The sequence below is a fragment of the Miniopterus schreibersii genome (genome assembly GCF_964146895.1).
Source record: "Miniopterus schreibersii genome assembly, chromosome: 5".
Taxonomy (NCBI): Eukaryota; Metazoa; Chordata; class Mammalia; order Chiroptera; family Miniopteridae; genus Miniopterus; species Miniopterus schreibersii.
In genome coordinates, this window is record NC_138106.1 from 45,605,387 (window position 1) to 45,629,557 (window position 24,171).

The 24,171-nt window shown below is 38.4% G+C and overlaps 1 protein-coding gene and 1 pseudogene across 11 annotated transcripts in view; one reads left to right on the plus strand and one right to left on the minus strand.

Annotated features, from left to right (window-relative positions):
* Window positions 1-18,588, minus strand: part of RUBCN (rubicon autophagy regulator) — a 50,233-nt gene extending 31,645 nt beyond the window's left edge. For 5 of the 10 annotated variants that reach the window (XM_081138393.1, XM_081138400.1, XM_081138396.1 and 2 more), the window contains exons 1-2: window positions 18,310-18,575; window positions 4,365-4,518 (exon numbers count right to left, since the gene is read on the minus strand). In XM_081138393.1, the coding sequence (XP_080994519.1) occupies window positions 4,365-4,518; window positions 18,310-18,389 (234 nt within the window). In that variant the 5' untranslated portion in view covers window positions 18,390-18,575. Of the gene's footprint in view, window positions 1-4,364; window positions 4,519-18,309 lie in introns of all 10 variants that reach the window. The other 5 variants (XM_081138401.1, XM_081138399.1, XM_081138395.1 and 2 more) reach the window with 2 other exon arrangements.
* LOC308557692 (non-histone chromosomal protein HMG-17 pseudogene) lies at window positions 13,356-14,824 on the plus strand (annotated as a pseudogene). Its single transcript has one exon. The product of its transcript is annotated as a non-histone chromosomal protein HMG-17 pseudogene (transcript).
* Window positions 18,589-24,171: the final 5,583 nt, after the last annotated feature.

The following is a 24,171-nucleotide window of genomic DNA, read 5'->3' on the forward strand; positions in this document are numbered from 1 at the left end:
CATTAGCAAAATAAAAAATTTCAACTTGGTGGTAAAAAAAAGAAGAAAAGCACCTATCCTTTAGCCTAAGAATTCTATGTCTAGGAATATAGTAAAGGGCCAAGTGACCTATATACAAAGTTATTCACTGTAGCATTACTCCTAACAGTAAATGACCAAAAGCAACCTAAATGTCCACTACCAGGAGACTGGTTAAATTAATTATGGTATATACATACAAGGGAACCTTACAAAATGACAGCTATAAACAAGAATGAAGCTCTTTAAGTAATGATTTTAAATAAATTATAAGATACATCAAGTGAAAAAAGCAAGGTGCAGAACAGTGATTATGGTGTCCTTTTATTTGTGTGAAAAATCAGGTGTAGCAAAGAAAATTATTCAGATTTGCTTTTATAAGCATAAAAATTCTCTGGAAGGAAACTGGTAAATAGTAGTTACCTATGGGATTGGAAGGAAATGAGACTTTTCACTGAATATGGTTTTACACTTTTTGTTTTTTCAACCATATAAATGTACTGTCCATTTAAAAAATTAAATATTTTAAAGCAAGTTATGGAGTGATATATACAGCACAATCTTAGTATTTTAAAAAGCACATAAGTGCACCAAAAAAAAAAACATTCAAGAGTGATTGTTATTGCTATGGAAGGACTAAAAGCCCAGATGCAGGCTGTCAAGGAAAATGAGATTTTCTAAGAATATTGGTCATGATGCTATAGCTTTCCTAAGGCCCTGATTTTTTTAAAAAATATACTACACATTCCATAATGCATCCTTATGAAAGCACAGAAGAAATGACCCTCATGAATCATTGTATCCCCTCCCCCTCTCCAAGGGCACAACACCCAGAATAGCTTCTTGATGACGCAGCAGCCAGACCTTTGAAAGCCTTAATCTTTGGGGAGGAAATGAAAGAGGACAACAAGTCCTTGACACAGACATTAATTTTTAGGTCTTTACAAGGCAGAACAGAGCAGTGGTGAAATTAAAAGGAATCTTTTGTTTTTTATTCTTCCCACTAGGGCTTATAATTGCTGTGTGTGTGTGTGTGTGTGTGTATGACAGATCTGCCTGTTTTGCTCTGCTTTTACTATTAACACAACTGCTCTTTTGCAGATGGCCACATACTTTAATATTCTTCACTGTGATAACCAGGTGCCTTCACAGATATCAAAACTTTTAATAACTAGAACAAGACATGTTAATATTGCTTTGCATTTGCCAAGCACCTTTCACTTGACAATTTCACTGACTACTATTTCATCATGACACACTTTTTCTTTCTGGCACAGGTGGTCAAACTGTCTTGTAATATGGTTAAGTGATTACTCTAGATGACGTTGTAAATTCAGTAATAGAATCCTTTTGCTATCAAGACGAAGGTACTTTAACCACTAGAAGGCAGGGTCACTAATCTGGTAGCTATTTCAGTCATCGGTCTGGGACACTCATATTGAGTTTTTGTAAAACATGTTGGCATGATTCCCAAGTTTCTAACTTGGAATACTGAGTAGCTGGCAAGGCCACAAGTTAGTATTAAAAATATCAGGAGGAAGGGCAATCTCATGGGAGAAAATAAGTTTGTATTGGGTCATGTTGTGCTTGGCCTGTAGGACACATAGCCAGACAATATATAGCAGACAGCTAGTCTTGTGGATCTGGAGTTCAGTAGAGATGTCTGAGCCTAGGGTTATTAGTGTATAGAAGACAATTAAAACAATGCAAGTGGATAAGACTGCTTCAGGAAAATGAACAAAGTAAGAAGAAGTAAGGACATAGGACAGAACCCCATTAAAAACTAAAATCCAGCCCAGCCAGCATGGCTAAGAGGTTGAGTATTGACCTATGATCCAGGAGACCGCTGTTGGATTCCCAATCAGGGCACGTGCCCAGGTTGCGGGTTCAATCCCCAGTAGGGGATGTGCAGGAGGCAGCAGATATATGACTCTCTCATCATTGATGTTTCTGTCTCTCTCTCTCTCCCTCTCCTTTCCTCTCTCTGAAATCAATAAAGACATATTTAAAAACAAACAAACAAAAAACTAAAATCCAAGAGGAAGAGATTCCAGGGAAAGAAACTAAGAATGAGTGGTCAGTCACAGAGGTAAGAGAAGGTCTCTATGACATGATAAAATAATAATGCCATAAAAGTGAAGATCTGATGGTGGCAATAATGAAGAATATAAGACAGTGTGCAAAGGAGAAATGTTAATTAGGTTTGGTAACATGCATGTCATTTTTACTTAAACTTTAGTACCAAGATCATCAGTGGTAAAAGAAGAAACCAGATTGCAGTGGGTTAACTTATTTGTTTTGTAAATTCCAATGTTCACAGTTATTTTTTTCATAGGACTACATGTAACTTGAAACTTTAAAAAAAGGAACACTTATTAATTACTTCCTACGTGCCATGAACTTCAGGAGGCAAATTTGTATGCTTCTTCATTTAATCATTCCATCAAACATTATGATATAAATAACATTATCCTCATTTTTACAGATGACAAAAGCAAGGCTCAAAAGGTAGTATTACCTAATAGCTAAGACTGATAATTTCTTATGATTTTCTAAAGCTTTTCATGTATTATCTCATTTAATTCTCACGACAATCCTCTAAGTTAGGTACCAGTGTTATCTCTTCATTTTACAAATGAGGAAACAGAGGCACAAAGTGTTATATAACTTACCCAACACCACACAGTGGTGAAGCTGAGATTAAAATATGAGCAGTCTGACTCAAAAGTCTATAATTGTAACTACTATGTCATTCCCCCCCCCCCCCCCCCCCCGCAAGGACCTGAGCAATGAGTCTGGATTTAAATCCAGGTTCTGACTGATTTTAAAGGCTTTTGTCGGTCTGCTACACAATGTTGCCTCCAAATTCCTAGAATGGTGTTTTAATAATGATGAACATTAAGAACAATTCTTTAAAGGTTAAAAAGTTTCCCCTATCTTTAAAACTCATTAAAAGAAAAGGCCTCACTTTTAGAACTTACTTTGAATAAAGAAAATCTAACCTAAGCCAACTTTTCCACTAAATTCTAAAAAATCTCCAACAGGAACACTGGTTTAAAGATATTGTCTAGAGGTAATATGCACATATTTTTAGAAGGGAGGGTAGTACAGTAAATCCTATCAACTATAAATACCTTAATATCAATTCATTGATTAGATCTTTCCTGATGTGACTGCTAGTTGAGAATAAGTTCTAATAAAAAAGAAAGATAAACCTGACTCAGGGAAAAAAGTTCCAGGGAAAAATACCAGGCTCTGACTTGAAAACAGCATGAGTGTTTGGGAACACACAATTTGTGAGGTTTGATTTTTAAGAAGTAGGAGGACACCAGACACAATGACTCACCTGACAATTTTATTCAGTCCAAACCTTATTTAAAACACTGTAAACGGAGTAATTGCCAAAGATAAGCAAAAACCATTAAAAATTATTAGCTTCCACTCATTTTCAATACCCAAAGCTTATTAGAGTGTTTGAGGATATTAAGGAAAAGAAACTCAACATCAGTAAAGTTTATATTTTAAAAAGTAAGCTAGCCCTAGCCGGTTTAGCTCAGTGGGTAGAGCGTCAGCCTGGGAACCGAAGGGTTCCGGGTTCGATTCGGCCAAGGGCACGTACCTCGGTTGCAGGCTTGATCCCCGGCCCTGGTCTGGGTGAGTGTGGGAAGCACCAATCGATGTGTCTCTCTCACTTCAATGTTTCTCTCTCTCTCCCCCTCTCCCCCCCACTTTCCACTGTCTCTGAAAAGTAACGGAAAAAATATCCTCGCGTGAGGATTAAAAAAAAAAAATTAAGCTATAACTACAACTACTCATAAGCATCAACCGGTTGTCTACAAATGACTGCTCATTGGATATTCTAAAAATGACGATATTCTAAATGACTTCTTTTTTTTTATTTAATTTTTTTTTTTTTAAATATACCTTTATTGATTTCAGAGAGAGGAAAGGAGAGGGAGAGAGAGAGATAGAAACCTCAGTGATGAGAGTCATTGATCGGCTGCAGCCCGCAACCCGGGCATGTGCCCTGACCAGGAATCGAACCCCGATAGCCTGGATCCTAGGTCGACGCTCAACCGCTGAGCCACACCCGGCTGGGCTAAAAATGACGATATTCTATAACTATTTCTCAGATGTGTCCTAGGATGATCCTAAGAGAAAAACCCCAATAATCGATTGATCGTCATTGTCCTTGTCCCCTTCCTCGTCATCATCACATTGTGCAGTCCTTCCTTCAAAGGCTCACAGACTAGTGGCCATCATCTTCTCCCTGCCAACAACTTACTGCAACTGTTTCTTTCCAACAGCTAATGTACCCAATCTGGCAAAAAAGAAGGTCTGCATACCTGGTCACGGATGAGCCCATGATAGAGGATGCTCTGCATGTCCCTGCAAAGCCGCTCCAGGCCACCATACTTGGACCAGACATTGGGGCTGTTGGTTGACACCAAACCCTCCACAGTAGTCTTCAAATTACCCAGCAACTGCCAGTGCTCCCTCCTGCAAGAGCATTAATTGTACCAATGGTTAGTTAACTTGTTGTACCTAATTCTGATCATGTGAAAGAAAGTCTAAGGCAAGAAACCTTCTGCCCCACATCCTAACATTCTCTCCCCTATTAATTTTTCACTTGGTCATAAGATCCAATTCTGAGAGGATTGAAGATGTAAAGATAAAAAAAACAAACAGCTCACATTTACATGGCCTATTATGCTTTGCAAGGTGATCTTCATCTGCTATCACTCAATCCTCACATTAGTAGCCGATAACCCTGTGTTTCTAGGTATGAACCATCAAGATCCTTTTCTGGACAATGACATTACATGGACAATACATATAGAGATGAGGGCATTTCCTCAAAACCACACATCTTTTGCCAAACAAAAAAGCCAAAAGATGACTTTTTATTCACTATATTTCCAGCACTAAGTACACATACCTAGACATGAATATTATGGACAAGAATATAAATTGCCTATGATTTTCCCTCTGTGATTTTTGTAAGCTAAAATTGAGACAAAAGTGTTTTAAGTTTGCACTGGGCATTTTGGGACATGTCTCCAAATCAGTCAACTATTCACTTATTCTCCTGGACCATCTAAAGCACTTTAGTGGAAAGTTTAAAAATTGCTGCCCTAGATGATCTTCAAGGTTCCTCCTATATCCCCAGCATTTCTCAACACAGCTTCCAACCCCATAAAAACTCAAAACCAACTGCAATTGAATGAAAAAAGTTGGATGCACCAAATCAAACTATATAAGGAAAACATAAGGAGATGAGATGTCTAACTCCTCTTTTTGAGTCCCCAATTGTTATACTGGATACTTTACCTTGCCCTTTAATTTATTTTTGGAATACTACTCTTTTCTCTTTTCAAGAACAGTAATGAGAGTGGTAATAATTTTTTAAGGAACTTTCACCATATCTATTTTACATTTTTTAAATACCTACAGGTATGGGAGGGTCTTGAATTGGAATTCTTTCTATCTATACCCAAAATGAACCTCTTACACATTTTTGTACATTTTCTGACTCATTTTTAAAAGGTGGATGAGTACATAAAGGCAGACATATTCAATAAAGTGAATAAAGCTAGGTATGGTATAGGAGCATCATCTAAAAAGAGAAACTCAGATGGATCTCACTCTGGTCTTCTGATCTGAAAGCCCTGAGACCAAGAATTTATTCAAACTGGGAGATAACCGGGCTTTCTTAATGTTACACCATTAAACACTGGAGCCACCATATTCCCCTGTTCTATTTCTCCCCCTTCCATTTTTATTGAGATATAATTGACATATAGCTTTATATTAGTTTCAGGTGCACAACATAATTATTTGATATATGTATATATTACAAACTGATTACTACAATAAGTTTAGTAAATATCCATCACCTCACATAGTTAAATTTTTTTTCTTATGATGAAAACTTTTAAGATCTACTCTCTTAGCAACTTTCAAATAAACAATACAGTATTGTTAACTATAGTCACCATGCTGTATATTACATCCTCAGAACTTATTTATCTTATGACTGAAAGTTTGTACCTTTGGACAACCTTCACCCATTTCCCCCACCCCCATCCCCACCTCTGGCAACCAACAATCTGTTCTCTGTTGCTATGAGTTTGGGTTTTTCAGATTCACATATAAGTGAGATCATACAGTATTTGCCTCTCACTGTCTCACTTATTTCACTTAGCATAATGCCCTCAAGGTCCATCCATTTTGTTTCAAATGGTAAGATTTTCTTCTTCCTTATAGATGAATAATATTCCTTTGTATGGAGGTGTATCAATATCACATTTACTTTATCCATTTATCTATAAGTGGTCACATAGGTTTTCTCCATGTCTTGGCTACTGTAAGTAATGCTTCAATAAACACGAGGGTGCAGATACCTTTTTTAAAAATTAATGCAGATATCCTTTTTGAGACAGTGATTTTGTTACCTTTGAATATATACCCAGAAGAATTGCTGGATCATATAGTTCTAATTTAAATATTTTGAGGAATCTTCATACTGTTTTCCAATGTGGCTGTACCAATTTATAATCCCACCAATGGTGCACAAGGGTCCCCTTTTCTCCACATCCTCACCAACACTTGTTATCTCTTTTCTTTTTGATGCTATCCCTTCTAATAGGTGTGAGGTGACATCTCATTGTGGTGGTTTTTAAAAAATATATATGTTTTTATTGATTTTAGAGAGAGACAGAGAGGGAGAGAAACATTGATGAGAGAGAGAAACATCGATAGGTTGCCTCCCGCAAAATCGGGATCGAGCCCCAAAACTGGGCATGTGCCCTGACCAGGTATCAAACTGGTGACCTCTTGGTGCATGGGACGACACTCAACCAACTGAGCCTACAGGCCAGGACTCACTGCGATTTTGATTTGTATTTCCCTAATGATCGGTGATGTGGAACACCTTTTCATGTACCTGTTGCCAATTTCCCAGTTCTATTTCTACACCAGCCCTGGGAGATATCTCAAGATAACTAAGATGCACACAGGAGTGAGGTGGTCATTAAAATGTCATTTATTGTTTTACTGTGAGAAACTGCCATTACAGAGACCAACTGACTGCCAACTTTCCCTTAAGTGACTCTCTGTCTCCTATGCTTTCTCAGAGCTAATCTGACCTGTTCTTATTGACACAGTTTTTACATTCCAAAAGTTACAATCAAGTCTTGCAGCCCTGACAGCCAGTCTGGTTCCTCAAGTTACTATGCATATCTGTGTTCTGATTCATTCTATATTGATCTTACAAGCTTAACTGTTAAAGAACATCATGATAAATCCTGAAAGCAGACACCAAGTATCGTATCATCCTAGGACTTTAATTCCAAAATGATACAAAGAGCATTGAAATCCTAGAAACCCTGAGCATTCAGATCTACTGACAACTTTTCTGGACAAAACTAAAAAATTTTCTTTCCCCACAATAAAGTGTCCCTGAGATACCAAAGTTACAAAAGAATGTGGTTCTTATAAGATATACCAAACCACCTATATTTGGTACATGCTTATGTAGAAGAAAAATAAACTTTTTAAAAATTTTGATTTACATAGCTAGTCTGTTTAGTGTTTTTACCTTTTTAGGGTCCTTCATTCTAATTATATAGTTATCATTTTCAGAGTTGAAATACTAAATTCAACTGATGCTCATACACAGTGGTTGGATTAATCCATTCATACCTGAATCTTAGATGCAAGTAAGCAGATCACCACAAGAAATCAAATACCCCTCCCCATTCTTTAACCACATTTTAGCAAGTAAGGTCAGTATTTCCTAGGTTAAACCTGTTTGATAATTTGGATGGTATCACCCTGTATTCATATGTTCTTTGAAGAGTACTAGGTTCAAAGCACTACTTTGCAGAGCCACTTCTGCAAGTATACAAAGTGTCCTCCTTTATTCACCATAAATTAAAAGCAGTCTTTCTAAGCTGCTCACCCTGTGCCAAGGAAGAACCAGGCCTAAGGGGCAAGGGCCAGCATAATTCATCTCTATCAGAATCATTTTCATCAACAAATAGTAAAGCCAGTCCCAGAATAAAGTCCTACCTGTTTCCTTTTGGGAGGATTTTGACTACATTCCTCCTTTAAAGAGGAACAGGAATTGCTTAAGCAACTCAAGTAAGGATATCCAAGGAAAAACAGTTTTCCTAAATGCCAACTCAGTTTTAAGGTTGCTAAATCACAATTAGAAGTGGCACTCAAGGTTAAAACAAAAAAGTTATAAGCAAATGTTATTTTTGAAAGTGTTACACTAAATAAGTGAAATAAATAGTAAATAAGTATCATGCAATTATAAAGTGAGATTCAATCCAAGAAACATATATTGGCCTATCTTCAAGCCCCAATGCTCTTTTTCGTGGTAAAAGGAAATAACTTCAACTTATTGGCATATCCCCTCTCTGGTGTGCCATTTATGTGAAATGAATAATGGTATCTATCTGAGATCAGAGTTGAAAATCAGGTTGTCTCAAGTCAGGTAATGATTTGATCCCTGGAATATGAGGCAAGGTATGTGACGTCCATATGATGGAACATCACAAAACCATTGAAATTTTTAATTAGGAAGAGTTCCCAAAGCTAATAATAGTAGGTTAAAGTATAAAAAGCAGAATATAAAATTATATTTGTGATCTCAGCATAAAAATAAGAAATAATATGTTAATAGTAGTTACTTTTGGCTACATGAGGGTAAATAGAGAAGAGTTGTTTAGGCCTTCCTTGAGGATATCAATTAGTGAAAGATCAATAATCTGAACAAAGTTAGTAAACAAGAAGCTGAAAAGTATCATGAGGATTTTTTAAATACTCAAGTATCAAGGGTATTTTATGCTGAAAGATTGTGGTCAGGCAGGCACCTGGGAATTTTAATGCCCGAAAACACTTCCTGGAAAGAAGTAATGGGTTCCTTCTTAAAGTACAGGAAAACATAATGAAGTAAAATAATTATTGGTAACACTGAGGTGGCAATTTTCTTCTTATCTGGCTCCATAATTTCTGTTTTTAATTATATAGTATTTAACTTGTAGAATATGTAGTTAAATATTTATGATGTTTTTAAAATAAATAATATGCTGCCTGGCCAGTGTCGCTCAATGGTTGAGTGTCGACCCATGAACCAGGAGGTCATGGTTCCATTCGAGGTCAGGGCATATGCCTGGGTCTCTCATTGATGTTTCTGTCTCGTTCTCCCTCTCCATTCCTCTCTCTGAAATAAAAAAGAATAATAATAATAATAATATGCTTATAGAAAAAAATACTTGACTCTATCTATTATACAGTCTCTCCACTCTGCACCTAGGAGGACCTAACCCTAGCCAGTCCCATCCCCTTATTGGCTGACAGCAGAATCTTAATATCCAGGAGAGTAAGTAGTACTTGTAAGCACACTTTGCAGCTTCATACCTATTCAAAAAAGTCTCACCAATCACACTAAATTTGAATGATATCAAAGTTATTGAATTTCAATGAGTAGATTTAACAAAAGGAAGTAAAATCTCTTATGTTAAAAACCTAACCACGGATGGTATACAAATTCCTTACCTGTGTCCCCAATCTAAATACCAACTTTCCTGCTCAGTATTCTCAATTTGAATATAGTTTCTCTCTCTATTTAATATACTCTATCACAAACAAGCCAACCTCATGCCTACTACCATGACTTTACTCATGCAGACATTTCACTTGTAAGGCTTCTCTTCTTGTCCCATTCAGGGATTCAGGCTCAACTCGAAGTCAGCCTCCTCCCAAGATAAGTTTTAAATAATCTGACCTGCTATAACTCCTTTGTAAGAAACCTTATTACATATGCTGTCAATATACCATTCCTCCTAATAACCCTTTTAAAAAAATGTTATTTAACAGTATGTGGCTTATTTCCTTAAGGACAGGGACAATGGCTTTTCTATTTAGTTTGTATTTTTAATAAGCAGAGAGAAAATGTCATTCAGTGGAAAGAGAACAAGCCTCACAGTCAGGCCAACCTAAATTTGAATTACAGCTCTCAACAAACTAGCTGTGCATCCTCGGGGAAGCCATTTAAACATTTTAAGCTTCAGGTCCCTCATGCATAAAATGAAGTTAACGAACAACTGCTTCAGAGTGGAGAAATCTATAGAAATATTCCTTCCTTTTTCTGTCATTTTCCTTTGAACTTCCATTGCACAAATCTAATAAATCAACTAAATCAGAAGGGATACCTATTACAAAACCTTCTCACCCATTCTGCTCCAGAGAAAATTCTGCCAAAAACTAGCTGGGATTGGACAGTCTACAACATAATTAAGACTGGTCACAGTGCTCCACATCCAAAGAATATCTCCACTGCATTTAAACTAGGGGCAATTTCTTCTTAGTGAGTACAGATTCCAAGGCCCTGTTTATGTTCATGACACTCTCACTGAAGAAGAAAAGCTGAGAAGAACTTCTTCAGTATTGGATGTACCTTGTATATAACACAGACTCAAATCTACTTACTTGATAGAATGGAAGAAATGTGTAAGTTTTATGACAACACAGTAAGATTGAATTTATGATTTATGTAAGAAAGCCAACCTCATTCCCTTACAGTCACACCTTACGTTGTCTGGATAGCAGAATGCTTTACAAGCAAGGTCAAGGAGGCACACACCTTCACCTCAATAGCAAAGGGACAGGAGGGAAGACAGTGCTTCAGTCACCTCAGTTTTAGGGATCCTATTTTAAAGTAAAAGGTGGCCATCATTAGAACTAAAACTAACCTACCTTAAAAACTGCTGAGGGAAGGAAACAGCGAGAACATTATAAGTCATTTTTTAAAAATATGTTTTTATTAATTTGAGAGAGAGGGGAAGGGAGAGGAAGAGAGAGAGAAACATGGATCTGCTGCCTCCTGCATGCCCCCTACTGGGGATCAAACCTGTGACCTCTTGGTGCATGGGAAGATGCTCAACCAACTGAGCCACACTGGCCAGGGCTGAAAGTAATTTTTAAAAGATGACAGAATTAAGACCAAACAGATATGAGATAAAAATAAATGTCAACAGAATAAATAAACTCAACTAGTTAAAACAAGAAAGTCAATCAAACAAAAAGGCAGGAGGAAACTATTCAAGGCAAGAATCACTAAAAAAAGAAAAAGGGGGCATAATAAAAACATAGCTCTCATTATTTTTATGTATCTAAAAACATGGCCTCAAAATATATACAACAAAACACACACACACAAATAAAAACCGCAGGGGGGAAAAAGAAAAATGAAATGAGAAAAAAATTGTAATGGGGGATTAACATTCAGATCATGAAAACCAAAAGTAAAATAGTGATAAGAAGAGCTGAATAATATATAATTAATAAGGTTGTTCTTTTACATCTAGAAAACTACATCCTGAGAACACTTTTTTAAAACATTCATAGACCATTCACAAAATTTGACCTTGTATAAGGCATAGACGCACACAAAAGTCAACAAATCCTCAAAAGTAAAAGTAGTACAGACATATTCTCTAACCAGACAGCAATAAGACAGTGCACAAAAAAACAAAAATAAAACAAACAAGTAGGAAAAAAAACCTTGGAAAATTTTAAATTCTCAAAAACCTCTTGAGGAAGAAAAAATAAAATAATGAAAGGTGTTGAAGGAGGGTGGAAGAGGAATCATTATGCAATGATTATGACTCTTACCACTTTCTTCTCAAAAGTATCCAAATGAGAGAGCTTATAGGGAGGCTGCCTTAGAACCCTTTAGAAATTACAGGATTCTGTTATTTTCTAGTAAAAACTCAATTATGTCCTCATGAGTTTCACTGGCAGAGGCCATGGCTCCACAAACTTTGACAGAGAGTTTGTCAAGTCCCTCTTCGGTCACTACAATTTATGACTTCCTTTAATAATCTTGTCTCTTCCCAATCAAGTATGGGTTAAACTTGAAGGGAGCCCAATCCAGGGGAACTAAAAACATTTAAGCATGCTGTAGTTGTTTCCTGAAAGGTTCAGATTTACATCTATAACAGCAATAAAATTTTCTGTGATGCTGGAAATCTGTGACGTCCAAAATAGCAGCCACTAGCGGCTGCGGCCATTAAGCACTTGAAATCTGGGTAGTGTGTCTAAAGAACTGAAATTTTAAATTATATTTAATTTTAATTAATTTAAACCTAATAACTATATGTGTCTACTGGCTATCATGTTGGACAGAGCTGTTCTGTAACTACCCAGGTAGGTTGGTGAAACTTAACGAAGATCACAAATCAAAACAGGAAAAAAATTTCATTTAGTGGAAGAAGTGATAAAGCAGCTATAAAAAGCAGAAGCAGCTATGGAGAGGGTAGATACTGAGAAAAACTTCAGCTTAGGGCTCCTTGCATGGTCAATGAATAGGAAGAAAGGGAAAAAAGAGGCCCTTTCAACAGTAACAGTACCACAGGCAACTGTCCAACTATGAGACATGACCAAATCGTTCCCATTTTCATTCCTTGAACAAATATTCACTGAACACCAATTATATGTCAGGCACTATGCTAGGTTTATGGTGGTTAAAGAGGAAGAGTCCCCATCTCTCAGGGTATTCAGAATGCAATGGGGAAAGTGGGCACTTACATAAAATGCTGTGAAGTGAGAAATGCTATAATAAGAGAGATGAAGAAGGACAGGTAAGGGATGCCTTCCAAAGGAACATTATTTAAAGGGTGACTAAGAGCTCTCCAGGCAAAAGAAGAGACAGAGAAGCAAGAATGAGAATGGTGAGGAAGGAGATGTGAGAGCGAGTGAATGCATGGTTTTGTAACTGGGAACTTCATAGGGACTAAAGTACAGATTGAACACCCGGGAAAGAGTTTTGACTATTTTATATTTTTAATGAGAAACCACTGAACATTTCTGAGCAAAATACTATAGTAATTTTGCTTCTGAAAAATTAAGCTGGTAGCAGTGTGGAGGCTGTCTGGAATTGGGGGACTGAGTTCAGATTGGGAGATTAGTTAAGAGGCTACTGAGATAATTCACAATGACAGATAATAAAGCTATTCAGTGAATACATATTTTGTTTATATCTTCCCAGAATTCATGTCCCTTTCTGTAGGTAACAGGCCCCAATGTTCAAAATTTTCCACAGGGAAATCACACGTCTGCCACTTACTCTGGTCCATGAAGTTCTAAGAAAGTATCACCCTATCCTGGACCCAGGGTTGGGCACATAGTTTAGTCCTGATTCAGGAGCATATTCCATACCCTGAAACAGGAACATAACTCATGTCAGTCTAAGGGTCAGCCCAGAATTTTTGCTTTTGCTATACCTATCGAGACTGCATTCTTTCTTTCTTATTTTTTTTAGTTGGGATTATTAAACTTCAATTTGCTGAGGGTTGCCCTGTAGAAAAGTCTGCCTGAGAATGAAGCACGTAGATAGGGACAAATTTTTGTTTAAGCACACAGCTACATTTGGCCATTCCTGAAACAATACTACTCTTTGGATTTTTCCATTAATATAAGCCAATATATTTGGAAATGAAAAAAATAATAAAGCTTCACGATAAAAATCAGGAACAGAATTTAGAGTGCCTGGTGACTGCTTGGATATAGAAAATGAAGAGGGAAGAATCATATTTCACTGAGGCTTCTGGCTTGGTTGATTGAGTGGAAAATTCTATTAACTAAAGATAGAGAACAGAAGAGAAAAAGATTTCGGTCAATGGAATGAGCTCAATTTGGAGACACTAAAAAGTATCTTAATACTTGAATTCTGACTCTATCTAAATCACTGTACCAGGAGAACTGTGCATGTAGCTGGGTTCCAAACTCAGAAGTAGACTTCATAGCCCAAGGCAGTCTAGGGTAACAAAGCAATGCTAGAAGAACCATTCCTTTAATGGTTTAGTACTTTCACCAGAAAATCTTAAAAAAACTCCAAACAAACAAAAACCTCAAAATTGGCATTTAGGAAACCCTAAGGAAAGTGAAGTATCATCCCTAAGCACTATAGCATTTTGCTAGAGTGGTAACTAGCTGGCTGCAAAACAATAGGGGACATAACTACGCTCCAAGGATGAAGTTAAAAGTTAGGCCAACACCCAACACCCAACTAAAAGCTAGTCCTCAGTGCACCCAACTCAGAGAAGCCATGGAAGAACAGGCTATACCATCGCACAGAGCAACCAAAAGAGCACACACATGCCTTATTTCAAGAAAACTGGGGAGGGGACAAAAGTTGTCATTTTTTTGCATTTAGTACATTACATATCAGGCACTCTGTGAGGAACTTTATGCACATTATCTTACCGAAGCCTCAGAACTTACCAGTCAGGAAGGCATGACTCTTCCTACTCGGACAGGATGAGCCAAGTTAAGCAGCAGAACAAGGATTCGAATGCAGGTCTATCTCACTATAAAGCTTAAGCGCATTTCACTACATCAACTGCTTTCAGAAAACATATTGAGAGCAGTGTGAAGAGGCGAGAATGACTCCCATACTGACCAAAGGCCACATGCTGCTGCATCCCCGCGTCCAGCCCGGATGTCCGGCCACCACTGCCATCATGCTCAATAGAAAGGCTGAAGGGGATGCTAAAGGAGATAAAGCCAAGGTAAAGGACGAGCCACAGAGAAGATCAGCCAGGTTATCGGCTAAGCCTGCTCCTCCAAAGCCGAGCCCAAGCCTAAAAAGGCCCCTGCAAAGAAGGGAGAGAAGATACTCAAAGGGAAAAAGGGGAAAACTGATGCTCGCAAGGATGGGAATAACCCCGCAGAAAATGGAAATGCGGAAACAGACCAGGCACTGAAAGCTGAAGGTGCTGGAGATGCCAAGTGAAGTGTATGCATTTCTGATAACTGTATTCTGGTGACTGTACAGTTTGAAATACTATTTTTTATCAAATTTTATAAAACTGCAGAATTCTGTTTTATTTATTTATTTATTTTTTTAAGCTATGTTGTTAGCACACAGAACACTTCATTGTTGTTTTTTTGGGGAAGGACATACAGTACTAACAGAATATCTACAAAGCTGGACTGAAGTGGAGGAAAAAAACACCTTTCCCTTCTAGTTTTGAGAGACTTCCTCTTGGCTCCTGGGAGGAGGGGTCCCTTGATGTTGACACGCATTAGCCATCCTGGCACAAATACCTTGTGGTGTGGGAAACCTAAAATTCATTTTCATGTCCTTTTCTCCCTCTCCACTTTAAGCATAGACTTTGGCTTCCTATTGGGGCCTCACCCAAAAGAACTGGTTACACTGGGCAATCTGTACTTTCCAGTGTCACCATTGAGATGGCATCCCTCAAAAGAACAGCAGTTCCTTTTCTGGATTGTGGATCTACAGGTTGATAATTCTGCCATTTTTCATTTCATTTCCTGAAAGTCAGGGTTGGCTTGTGAAAAGTTGTTAAACAACATGCTTAATGTGAAATGTCAACCCTCACTCTAAACTTTCCCTGTTCAGAGCATCAGATGAAGACTTCATTGGGTTTTATAGTGGCTTTCTGATTTTGGTAGTTCATTGAAGAAGGGAGTTTGAAAGTTGTTGTATACTGTTAACGACTGTCTGCCCATGTCCTGCCTGAAATACCATGATTGTTTATGAAAAGTATCTTTAATAAAGCTGGATACAGTTTGAAAAAAAAAGGAAAGAAAATATATTGAAAAGCTGTATCCTTCATATATAAAGAAAATGATGCCATCTCATCAAGAAGATTTTTTGTGAATTAGGTGTTTTATTGGCCATAGACAGGTTAGGTTTGCAGTAACGCAGCCACAATGCCTCAATTCTCAGGCACAAGGCATGCATTTACCAGTTATCTATCTGGAACTTAGGAAGCCATAAATTCCATGAAGCCTCACTAAACAACACATTCTGAGTTAACCAACCACCAACAGAGAGTAGGCTATAGCAACAATATGAGTAGCTTTATGGTGATAACCCCATTGCTGAAGTTAAGTTTTGACTAGAGTTCCTTGGTTAAGAGTCAAGCATGGACGAACAAACAAAACAGAAACAGATTCATAGACACAGAGAACAAACTGAGGGTTGCCAGATGGGAGGGAGTTTGGGGGACTATGTGAAAAAGGTGAAGGGATTAAGAAATACAAAGTGGTAGTTACAAAATAGTCATGGGGGTTTAAGTACAGCATAGGGAATATAGTCAATAATATTGTAATAACTATGTATGATGTCTAGTGGGTACTAGAATTATCAGAGGGATCACTTTGTAAATTATATATTGTCTGACCACTATGCTGTACACATGAAACTAATATAAAATAATATTGAATGTCAACTATAATTGAAAAATAAACAGTCAAGCACAGAAAGACTAACAGAAAAAGATACCTACAAAGGAGCTATCCTACTGGCCTGAATGACAGGCAAAGAATGCTATAAAGCTCACTATCTTATACACTTTTTCTCACTATACATTAGCAAAGTGAAAGGCAGCATAGCATGGGAATTAAAAGTGCAGACTCTGGAGCCAAATTGCCTGGGTTTGAATCCCAGTTCCATCAGGGAGTCACTATATGACCTTGGCAAGTTATTTATCCTATGGCTCCATATTCTAATCTGTTAAATGGTGGTAAAAGAGTATCTATCTCATCCGCTTGTTACGAGGATTAAATAAGTTTACTTGTAAGACTCCTAAGCAGTCCTGGCATGTGGTAAATAAGTATTTGTTAAATATATTAAGTAAATAACTAACCCAGCTAGATGTTTGGCTATGGGGAGAAAATTTGAACTTGAATTTCGAACCCAGTCTCTCCCACATAAACTTGTAGAAGGAAAATGAAAATAACCCTAAGACTTGTTTCAAATTTATATGGGATCTCTTACATGAAGCATTTCACAGACATCTGGAGGAAGAATAGATAACCAAATATACACAGGCAGAAACTGAAACATGGAAAAGGGAAGTAAGATGTTGTTTCACTAACACATCATTCATAGATCTCAGGCAAGAGCCCCAACGTCCTGTCAGTCCAGGTTTTGTACAGCAGATGATAGCCTAAACTGCACATAAAAGAGTCATCAGCCTTTAAACCAGCCAGGTCTTTACCCAGGCATCTCTCATTAATTTTCCCTTATTGACATTTTTCTCAGAGATAAATATTCTACCTCCAGTCTTTGGACCCCAGCTGCTCCTAAAACCATAACTGTATCTGAATGTTTTTAAAAGTCAAACAAGGTTCCCTTAAGCCACATTCTTGCTCTATCCGCCACCATTGCTGATTCTTAAGAGGTTAAGATCAGGGTTAATGAAGCAAACCGTAAATATGGGAAACATCTCTACATAAGTCGCCATTTAAAGTAGCTTTTGCCCTTGCCAGTGTGGCTCAGTTGGCTGGAGCATCATCACGCACTGAAAGGCTGTGGTTTCGATTCCCTAGTCAGGGCACCTACCCAGGTTGGGGGTTTGGTCCCTGGTTGGGGTGCATAGGAGAGAAACAATGTTTTTCTCTCACGTCAAAGTTTTCTCTCTCTCTTTCTCTCTCTCTTCCTCTCTCTAAAATCCATAAACATGTCCTCGAATGAGGATTTTAAAAATAAATAGTTTTAAAAATCTTAAATCCTCTAATTTCTAGAAACTATGAACTCGACAATAGTTCCATGTAAATAAATGTGCAATCGCTTTTTGCATTGTGAGGAAGGAGTGAAGGGCCTGAAACTGAGAAGGAAATGCCAGAGAGGTCCTGCCACTCTCTGACAGGGACCCAGCACTGACAAAGGGCTCGCAGCAATTCTAGCCTCATTAGCAAGCACCCACCCAGCACCACTGCCGTTACAATGGCCCACGTTCGTCCACGGGCCCTCCTTCTCGCCTTCTTCCTCACACTCATCGCTGCCTAAGCTTCTTCCTAGGCCACTTATAATGCCTAACCTTTGCTCCCAGAAATTTTCATAACGTCAACCTTCGTAATGTTGGCCCGATTTGCTTGCTGTCACCGCAAGTTTCAGTCAGGGCACCAATCCTGTGCCCTACTCCTATCTATAGACTCTGGCCTGTAAAACCTCGCTACAGCACCTCTCAATATTCACCTCTTCTCCAGCACCCACTTCGGCTCCCCCTGGCCTCAACATATCCCATCCACCCTCCCTCACCTTCTGTAAGCCGGTTCCCTCCTCCGTCCTATCCACGCCCTGCCCGTCTCTCCTCTCAGAATTTCTTCCCAAACAAGTCACCCACAACAGTTGCCCTCCTGTCTGTCGCACCCAGCACGCCTCCGCACGCTCTCCGAGGCTCCCGAGCCTCCCGGTGGTTCAGTGCACTCATCCGCCCCCGACTCCCCGGCCCCTTCCCAGCCCACCTGCTCTCCTCCGGCGGACGCTCCTCGCAGTCGCCAAGCTCCATTCCCGCGCGCTCTGGCCCCATCCCGGGCTGCGACATCGCCTCCTCTCTGAAGAGAGGCGTCCCTGCCGCTTCGCCCTTCAGGGCTCCCGGAGCCCCCTCCACCCAGGAACAGAGGAGGCACCCAGGGCGGGTGGGCTCAGAGTGATGCACCACACCCGGGTGACAGCAGCGGTGGTGAATGCTGCCTCAGCTGCGGTTTCTATCCCTGCCACCCCCACTTCCGGCTCCCAAAACTACAACTCCCAGAAAGCACTGCCAAAGGCCCGGCCGCTCCCAGAATGCACCGTTCTATCCAATCCGAGGCCGCGCTCCTGTCAGACTGCGGGCCCTGACGGCGAGCTTGCGGGCGTGCACGCGGCAGAAACGCCCACCAGCTCGGGTCTCAAGCGCCCCTGCTGAGGTGGGCCCCTCCTTACACGCGGCTGTCACTTTTCACTCTGGGGACCGGACTCCGTCAGAGGTCTAGAGGAGGAACTAACGCTGGTCTTAAACAAATTGTGGTTCACCCCACTTCAGCCTACACTGGTTTAACACTTGCTAGTAGTTTTGGGGGGACTTCAAGCATTTTAATGAAGAGCTCACAAACTCAGAAGGGCGCAGGTTACTTTGGGATCATAAAGGAAAAGCAGGAGGGAGAGGCTTTGGGGGAAGGTTTCCTGGACAACTGATGTCAGAGCAGTTTTTCAGGATGTGTATGAGTTAGGAGAAGAAGAGAAAGTGGAGAGTGCAGCATGGCACTGCTCTCTACGGGAGGGATTTAGGTTAACATGAAAAACTAGCTACTCTATTAAAAATAATGTATGACTTTGAGGAACTTTGAAACCTGAGATAACTTTTTTCCTGAGTTAAAAGTGAAATGAAAGAGGCTTTTAATGCAAATTATGATTTACAACTTCCATTTATATAAAAAAATACTCTGTTCAAACTTTCTCATATTTTCCTAGTAAAGAGTTACATTTTTAAAGAAAGGGGTCATTTTAGTCACTGGGATTTCACTCCCTTCTGTTTGTTTCTATAAAAGTATGAACTTCATTTTTTTAATACAGTATAATCCCAAATGATCTTAACACGAAAGATCAGTCAGCTGTATCTGGAAATTCTGGAAATAAAATTGCAGTAAAAGTTTTGGAAAACAGGATTTTCCTCATATGTCCAAGTCTGGGTTTACATGTATTTTCTTTAAAGCACTCAGTTAATAAACATGACAATAACCTACATTAGCCATGTGTTCAACCTCCACCCCAACACATCCCTCTGTTTTCCCTCACCCCAGCTAGCCATATTCTAAAACCCTTGTTTATGATTCCGCTGTTTCCCTTTTTATATAGTTTCTTTGCATCTATCTATATTCCTAAAAAGTATTGTTTATCAAATTTGTGTGTTTTAACGTTATACGAAGGGTACTAAGCTGAATTTATTCTTTGGGGACTGCCTTTTTTCTTTAATACAACATTAATAAGATTTACTCGTTGTGTGTCACTATGGTTCATTAATTTTGACTGCTGTATAATAGTCCACTGTGTGCATACACCAGTTTATTCACGCTATCTTTCACTGATAGGCATTTGGGTTGTTTCCAGGTTTTTGCTATTATAAACAGTGCTGCTATCACTATTCTTTTACATGTCTCCTCTTGTATATAAACAAGGGTTTCTCTTGGGTATATACCTAGAAGTGGAATTGTGAGGTAATAGGGTTATTGTCTGTTCTAGCTTTTGTTTTGAATGGTGGGGTTTTAGGTGCACAGCTTTTAAAATAACTAATTAGTGCCCTGTCCAGTGTGGCTCAGTTAGTTGGACTGTCGTCCTGTACACCAAAAGGTGGTGGGCTCAATTCCTGGTCAGGGCACATACCCAGGTTTTTGGGTTCAATCCCCTGTGGGGGCGATTAAGGGAATCAACCCATGATGTTTCTCTCTCTCCCTCTCTCCCTTCCTCTCTCTAAAATCAATTAAAAATAAAATAATTATTTATGAAATCATAACTAATTATGTTATTTAAAATAACTAACCATGTGAAAAATGGCCATGCATGGAAAATGATGATAGTATGTCAGAAAACAAGGATTCTGATTAATCCAATTTTGTGCATCTTAAGTCCAAATGAAAAAAATGTCAACTTTGCAAAAATATCTAGCATAAGGATTCAATAAATGAAATGGCCTTACTTAGCAACTGCTTGGTGAATTAATATTTTAAAAGTCAAAAAGCCTGCCCTAGCTGGTTTGGCTCAGTGGTTAGAGTGCTGGCCCTTAGACTAAAGGGTCCTGGGGTTTGATTCAGGCCAAGGGCACGTACCTCAGTTGCAGGCTCAATCTCTGCCCCTGGTGGGGGCCCATGCAGAAGGCAACCGACTGATGTGTCTCTCTCACATTGATGTTTCTCTCTCTCTCTCTCTCTCTCTCTCCTGCTCTCTCTGAAAATCGATGGAAGAAATATCCTCAAGTGAGGAAAAATAAAAATCAAAAACCCTGAAGAAGTTTATTTGATCTTGATCAACTTTGTTTTCATGATTACCAGGATGCTATTTTTATATAAACAGTAGTAGGTCCTAAAGAACCACTAGCAAAAAGCCAATTTCACTCAAGAATCAGTAATTCAAGTAACAAATTTTTAAAAGCTTGGTTTTAAGAAATAGTCTTCTTGAATATAGCAACAAATATCAATTATAGTCTTGAATATGTTCTTTTTATTCACTAAAATTATTCTTAGCAGCATTTTGGAAAATATTCAAGTTTTTAAAACTAAGGGATGTTTCCCACTGGCCAAGTCAAAAACAATTTGAGCATCAAAATGAGTTCACTCGTGATAATTATATAAAGCTACATTCTTCTCAAGCATAAGTACAACTTTTACACTCTTCACCCCTTTGCTTTTCAGAAGAGAATTTTTAATGCAAAATGAATCTGAATTTCTATGGAAACTTACGTGTATATATAAATAAGTATGCAAATAAATAAATAAATAGAAAAAGGAAGGAAGAAATGGGGGGAGGGAAATCTTTTTTGTTTTTTACAGTAGAATGTCAGCTAATGAAAGTAGAGGAACGATTGAGTTAGAAAACCATTATTTTATAGCCAACGTAGTAATAGTTGATTCAGGCAAGAATCATCAATAGATGCTAAAGCCATTAGTGAAACCTGAAACAGGATATTTACATAGTCTCATACTATCTTTCCACAGATTACTTATAAATGGGAAAAGGGTACCTTTACAATGGAGAAATCTGGTGAACATCACCTTAACAAAAAGATACCATGTGCTTCCTGATGTTAAGTACTGACAAGGACACAATATCACTCATCCTTGACAAAGTGAATAACCTAAATCTAATCACAGAGTAGCAATAAGACAAAACCAAATTGAAGGACAATCTATGCAATAACTGCCTTCAATCTTCAAAAATGTATATATCATAAAAGACTAAAAAAGGCAGACCAACTTTTTCAGATTAAAGGAGACAAAAGAGACAGGACAAAGAAATGCAACATGTGAACCTGGATTGGATCCTAGATTGGAAAAAAATATTGCTATAAAGGATAATAATTTATTTATTAGAGTAATTGGCAAAATTTTAATATGGACTATATACATTAGAGAATAGAATAGCATCGATGTTAAATTTCCTAAATTTGATCATTTTAGCATGGTTATCCTTAGCAAGAATATCCTTAGAGATATATTCTATGGAGTCATGATGTCTGCAACTTACTCTCAGATTGTCCAACAACAAATAGTTTTAGTTACAGCTACCTATCTATATAGAGAGAAAGCAATGTAGCAAAACTAATAATTTGTGAATCTCGGTGAAGGGTATATGAGTATTGCACTATGGTTACCACTTCTCTCTAGATTTGAAAATAGGAAAGCATTTCTAAAATCATTTTAAAAAAATAGGCAAGTATCTACTCTGGCCGGGTGGTTCAGTTGGTTGGAGCATCATCCCATACACCAAAAGGTTGTAGGTTCAAATCCCAGTCAGGGGAACATACCTAGGTTTCAGGTTTGATCCCTGGTCAGGGCATGTAGAGAGGGCAACCTATCGATGCTTCTCTCTCACACATTGATGTTTTTCTCTCTCTCTCTTCCTCTCTCTAAAATCAGTAAACATATCCTTGGATGAGGGTTAAAAAATATAAATAAAGAGCTCAACCCTTAAAAAAAATCTTTTGCCAATTTTGCCAAATGTTCAATTCACTGACTTGACCCAATTTACTGATTTCCTGAAATTCCTTCTTTTCTTTTTTTCTTTGTTTTAATAAAGCTTATAGCAGTTCATATTGAATAAGTTGATTTTTAAAAGCTTTTGAAGGCCATGGCCGGGCAGCTCAGTTGGTTGGAGCATTGTCCTATATGCCAAGGTTATGGGATTGATCCCAGGTCAGGTCAGGGCACACACAAAAATCAACCAATGAATGCTTAAATAAGTGGAACAGCAAATTTCTCTCTTTCTCTCTCTCCGTCTCTCCCTTCCTTACCCCCTCTCTAAAGTCAATTAAAAAAAATTTTTTTTTAAGTTTTTGAAGAATTTCGCCAAGTTTTAATTGACTGGTTTCTATTTTGTCTTTATAGCAACATTTCTACCCCCTTGAAGCATTTAGTATTGGGGTCATTTATTCAATTATATAGTAAAGGTCATTGTCAGCCACAGACAATGCATACAACTCCAGTTACAGTGAAAATTTTAAAAATCTTATTTTTGGCCTGATCAAATCTTTAACACATTAGAAAAACGTTCACCGTGTCTCTGTCCCAGCTCCCTGCAACTCTAGCTGGATAAAACTGGGCCAAAAGAAGGGACCCTCTCCCGAGGGAAAGGGAGAGACGTGAGTTAGTCCAGGCTGGCCTCTTCAGAACAGGGCAGCCAAGGGGCAAAGAGAGAAGGGTAAATGCCGAAAGGCCCACGACCCTAAAACCCTGGCCCTCCAGACCTTCATAGGCTACCAGTCTAGTTAGCACAAATTGAGAATATATTTTTAAATGTATGTTAATAGGGGAAAATTGTAATTTATGTAAATTTGTATAGCTTTAGAAAATTCCACAATTTGTCCTTCAGTGAATTGGCTTACAACCCTGGGTAAACAAGACTCCTACTCTGCCCAGAGAAGACAAAGCCTAATAAGGAGTGAACTAACGGTCCAACCCCTGAGTCCGGGAAGAATTCCCCATCAAGTTCCCCTGTCTACCCAGAGCAGTTTCCCTAGTCAGAGAAAAACTAATGATGGTCAGGGACTTGGAGACCAGCTCTGCGTGCAACCCTGTCATGTCTCTGCTGTATCACAGTATGTAGCACAGTGTCTCACACACACTAGGAAATCAAACTCTCTTTGAATAACTGAGTGAATGCATCCTGAGATTAAAAGGCAGAAGACTGGAACAGCTAGAAAAGCTTAGAATAAAGGAAAGGGCAACACAAAAGAGGAACAGGAAGTTATAGCAAATTGGCAAAGAAAAAGGTACTGCATCTGAAATGACAAGAGGGGTAGAATGAGAAGAATTGAGCATAAAAGAGAAGAAAAACTGTACTGTACATACAAGTAGCTTAAGGGAGTTAAGTATAACAGTAATAGTTATACCTAATTAATACATATATACCTACATACAATGCAATTATACCCAACTCCCTTATTATACCAGTATGATACAAATTACATCAACATATGAATTCTAAAAATCCTCTTCTGAAACACAAAGGAGTTGATACCAAAATCAGACAAAGACATTTAAGAAGAAGAAATTACACACCAATATCACACATAAGAAACAGACAACATCCTTGACAAAATATTAGCAAATCAAATCCAACAATATATAAAAAGG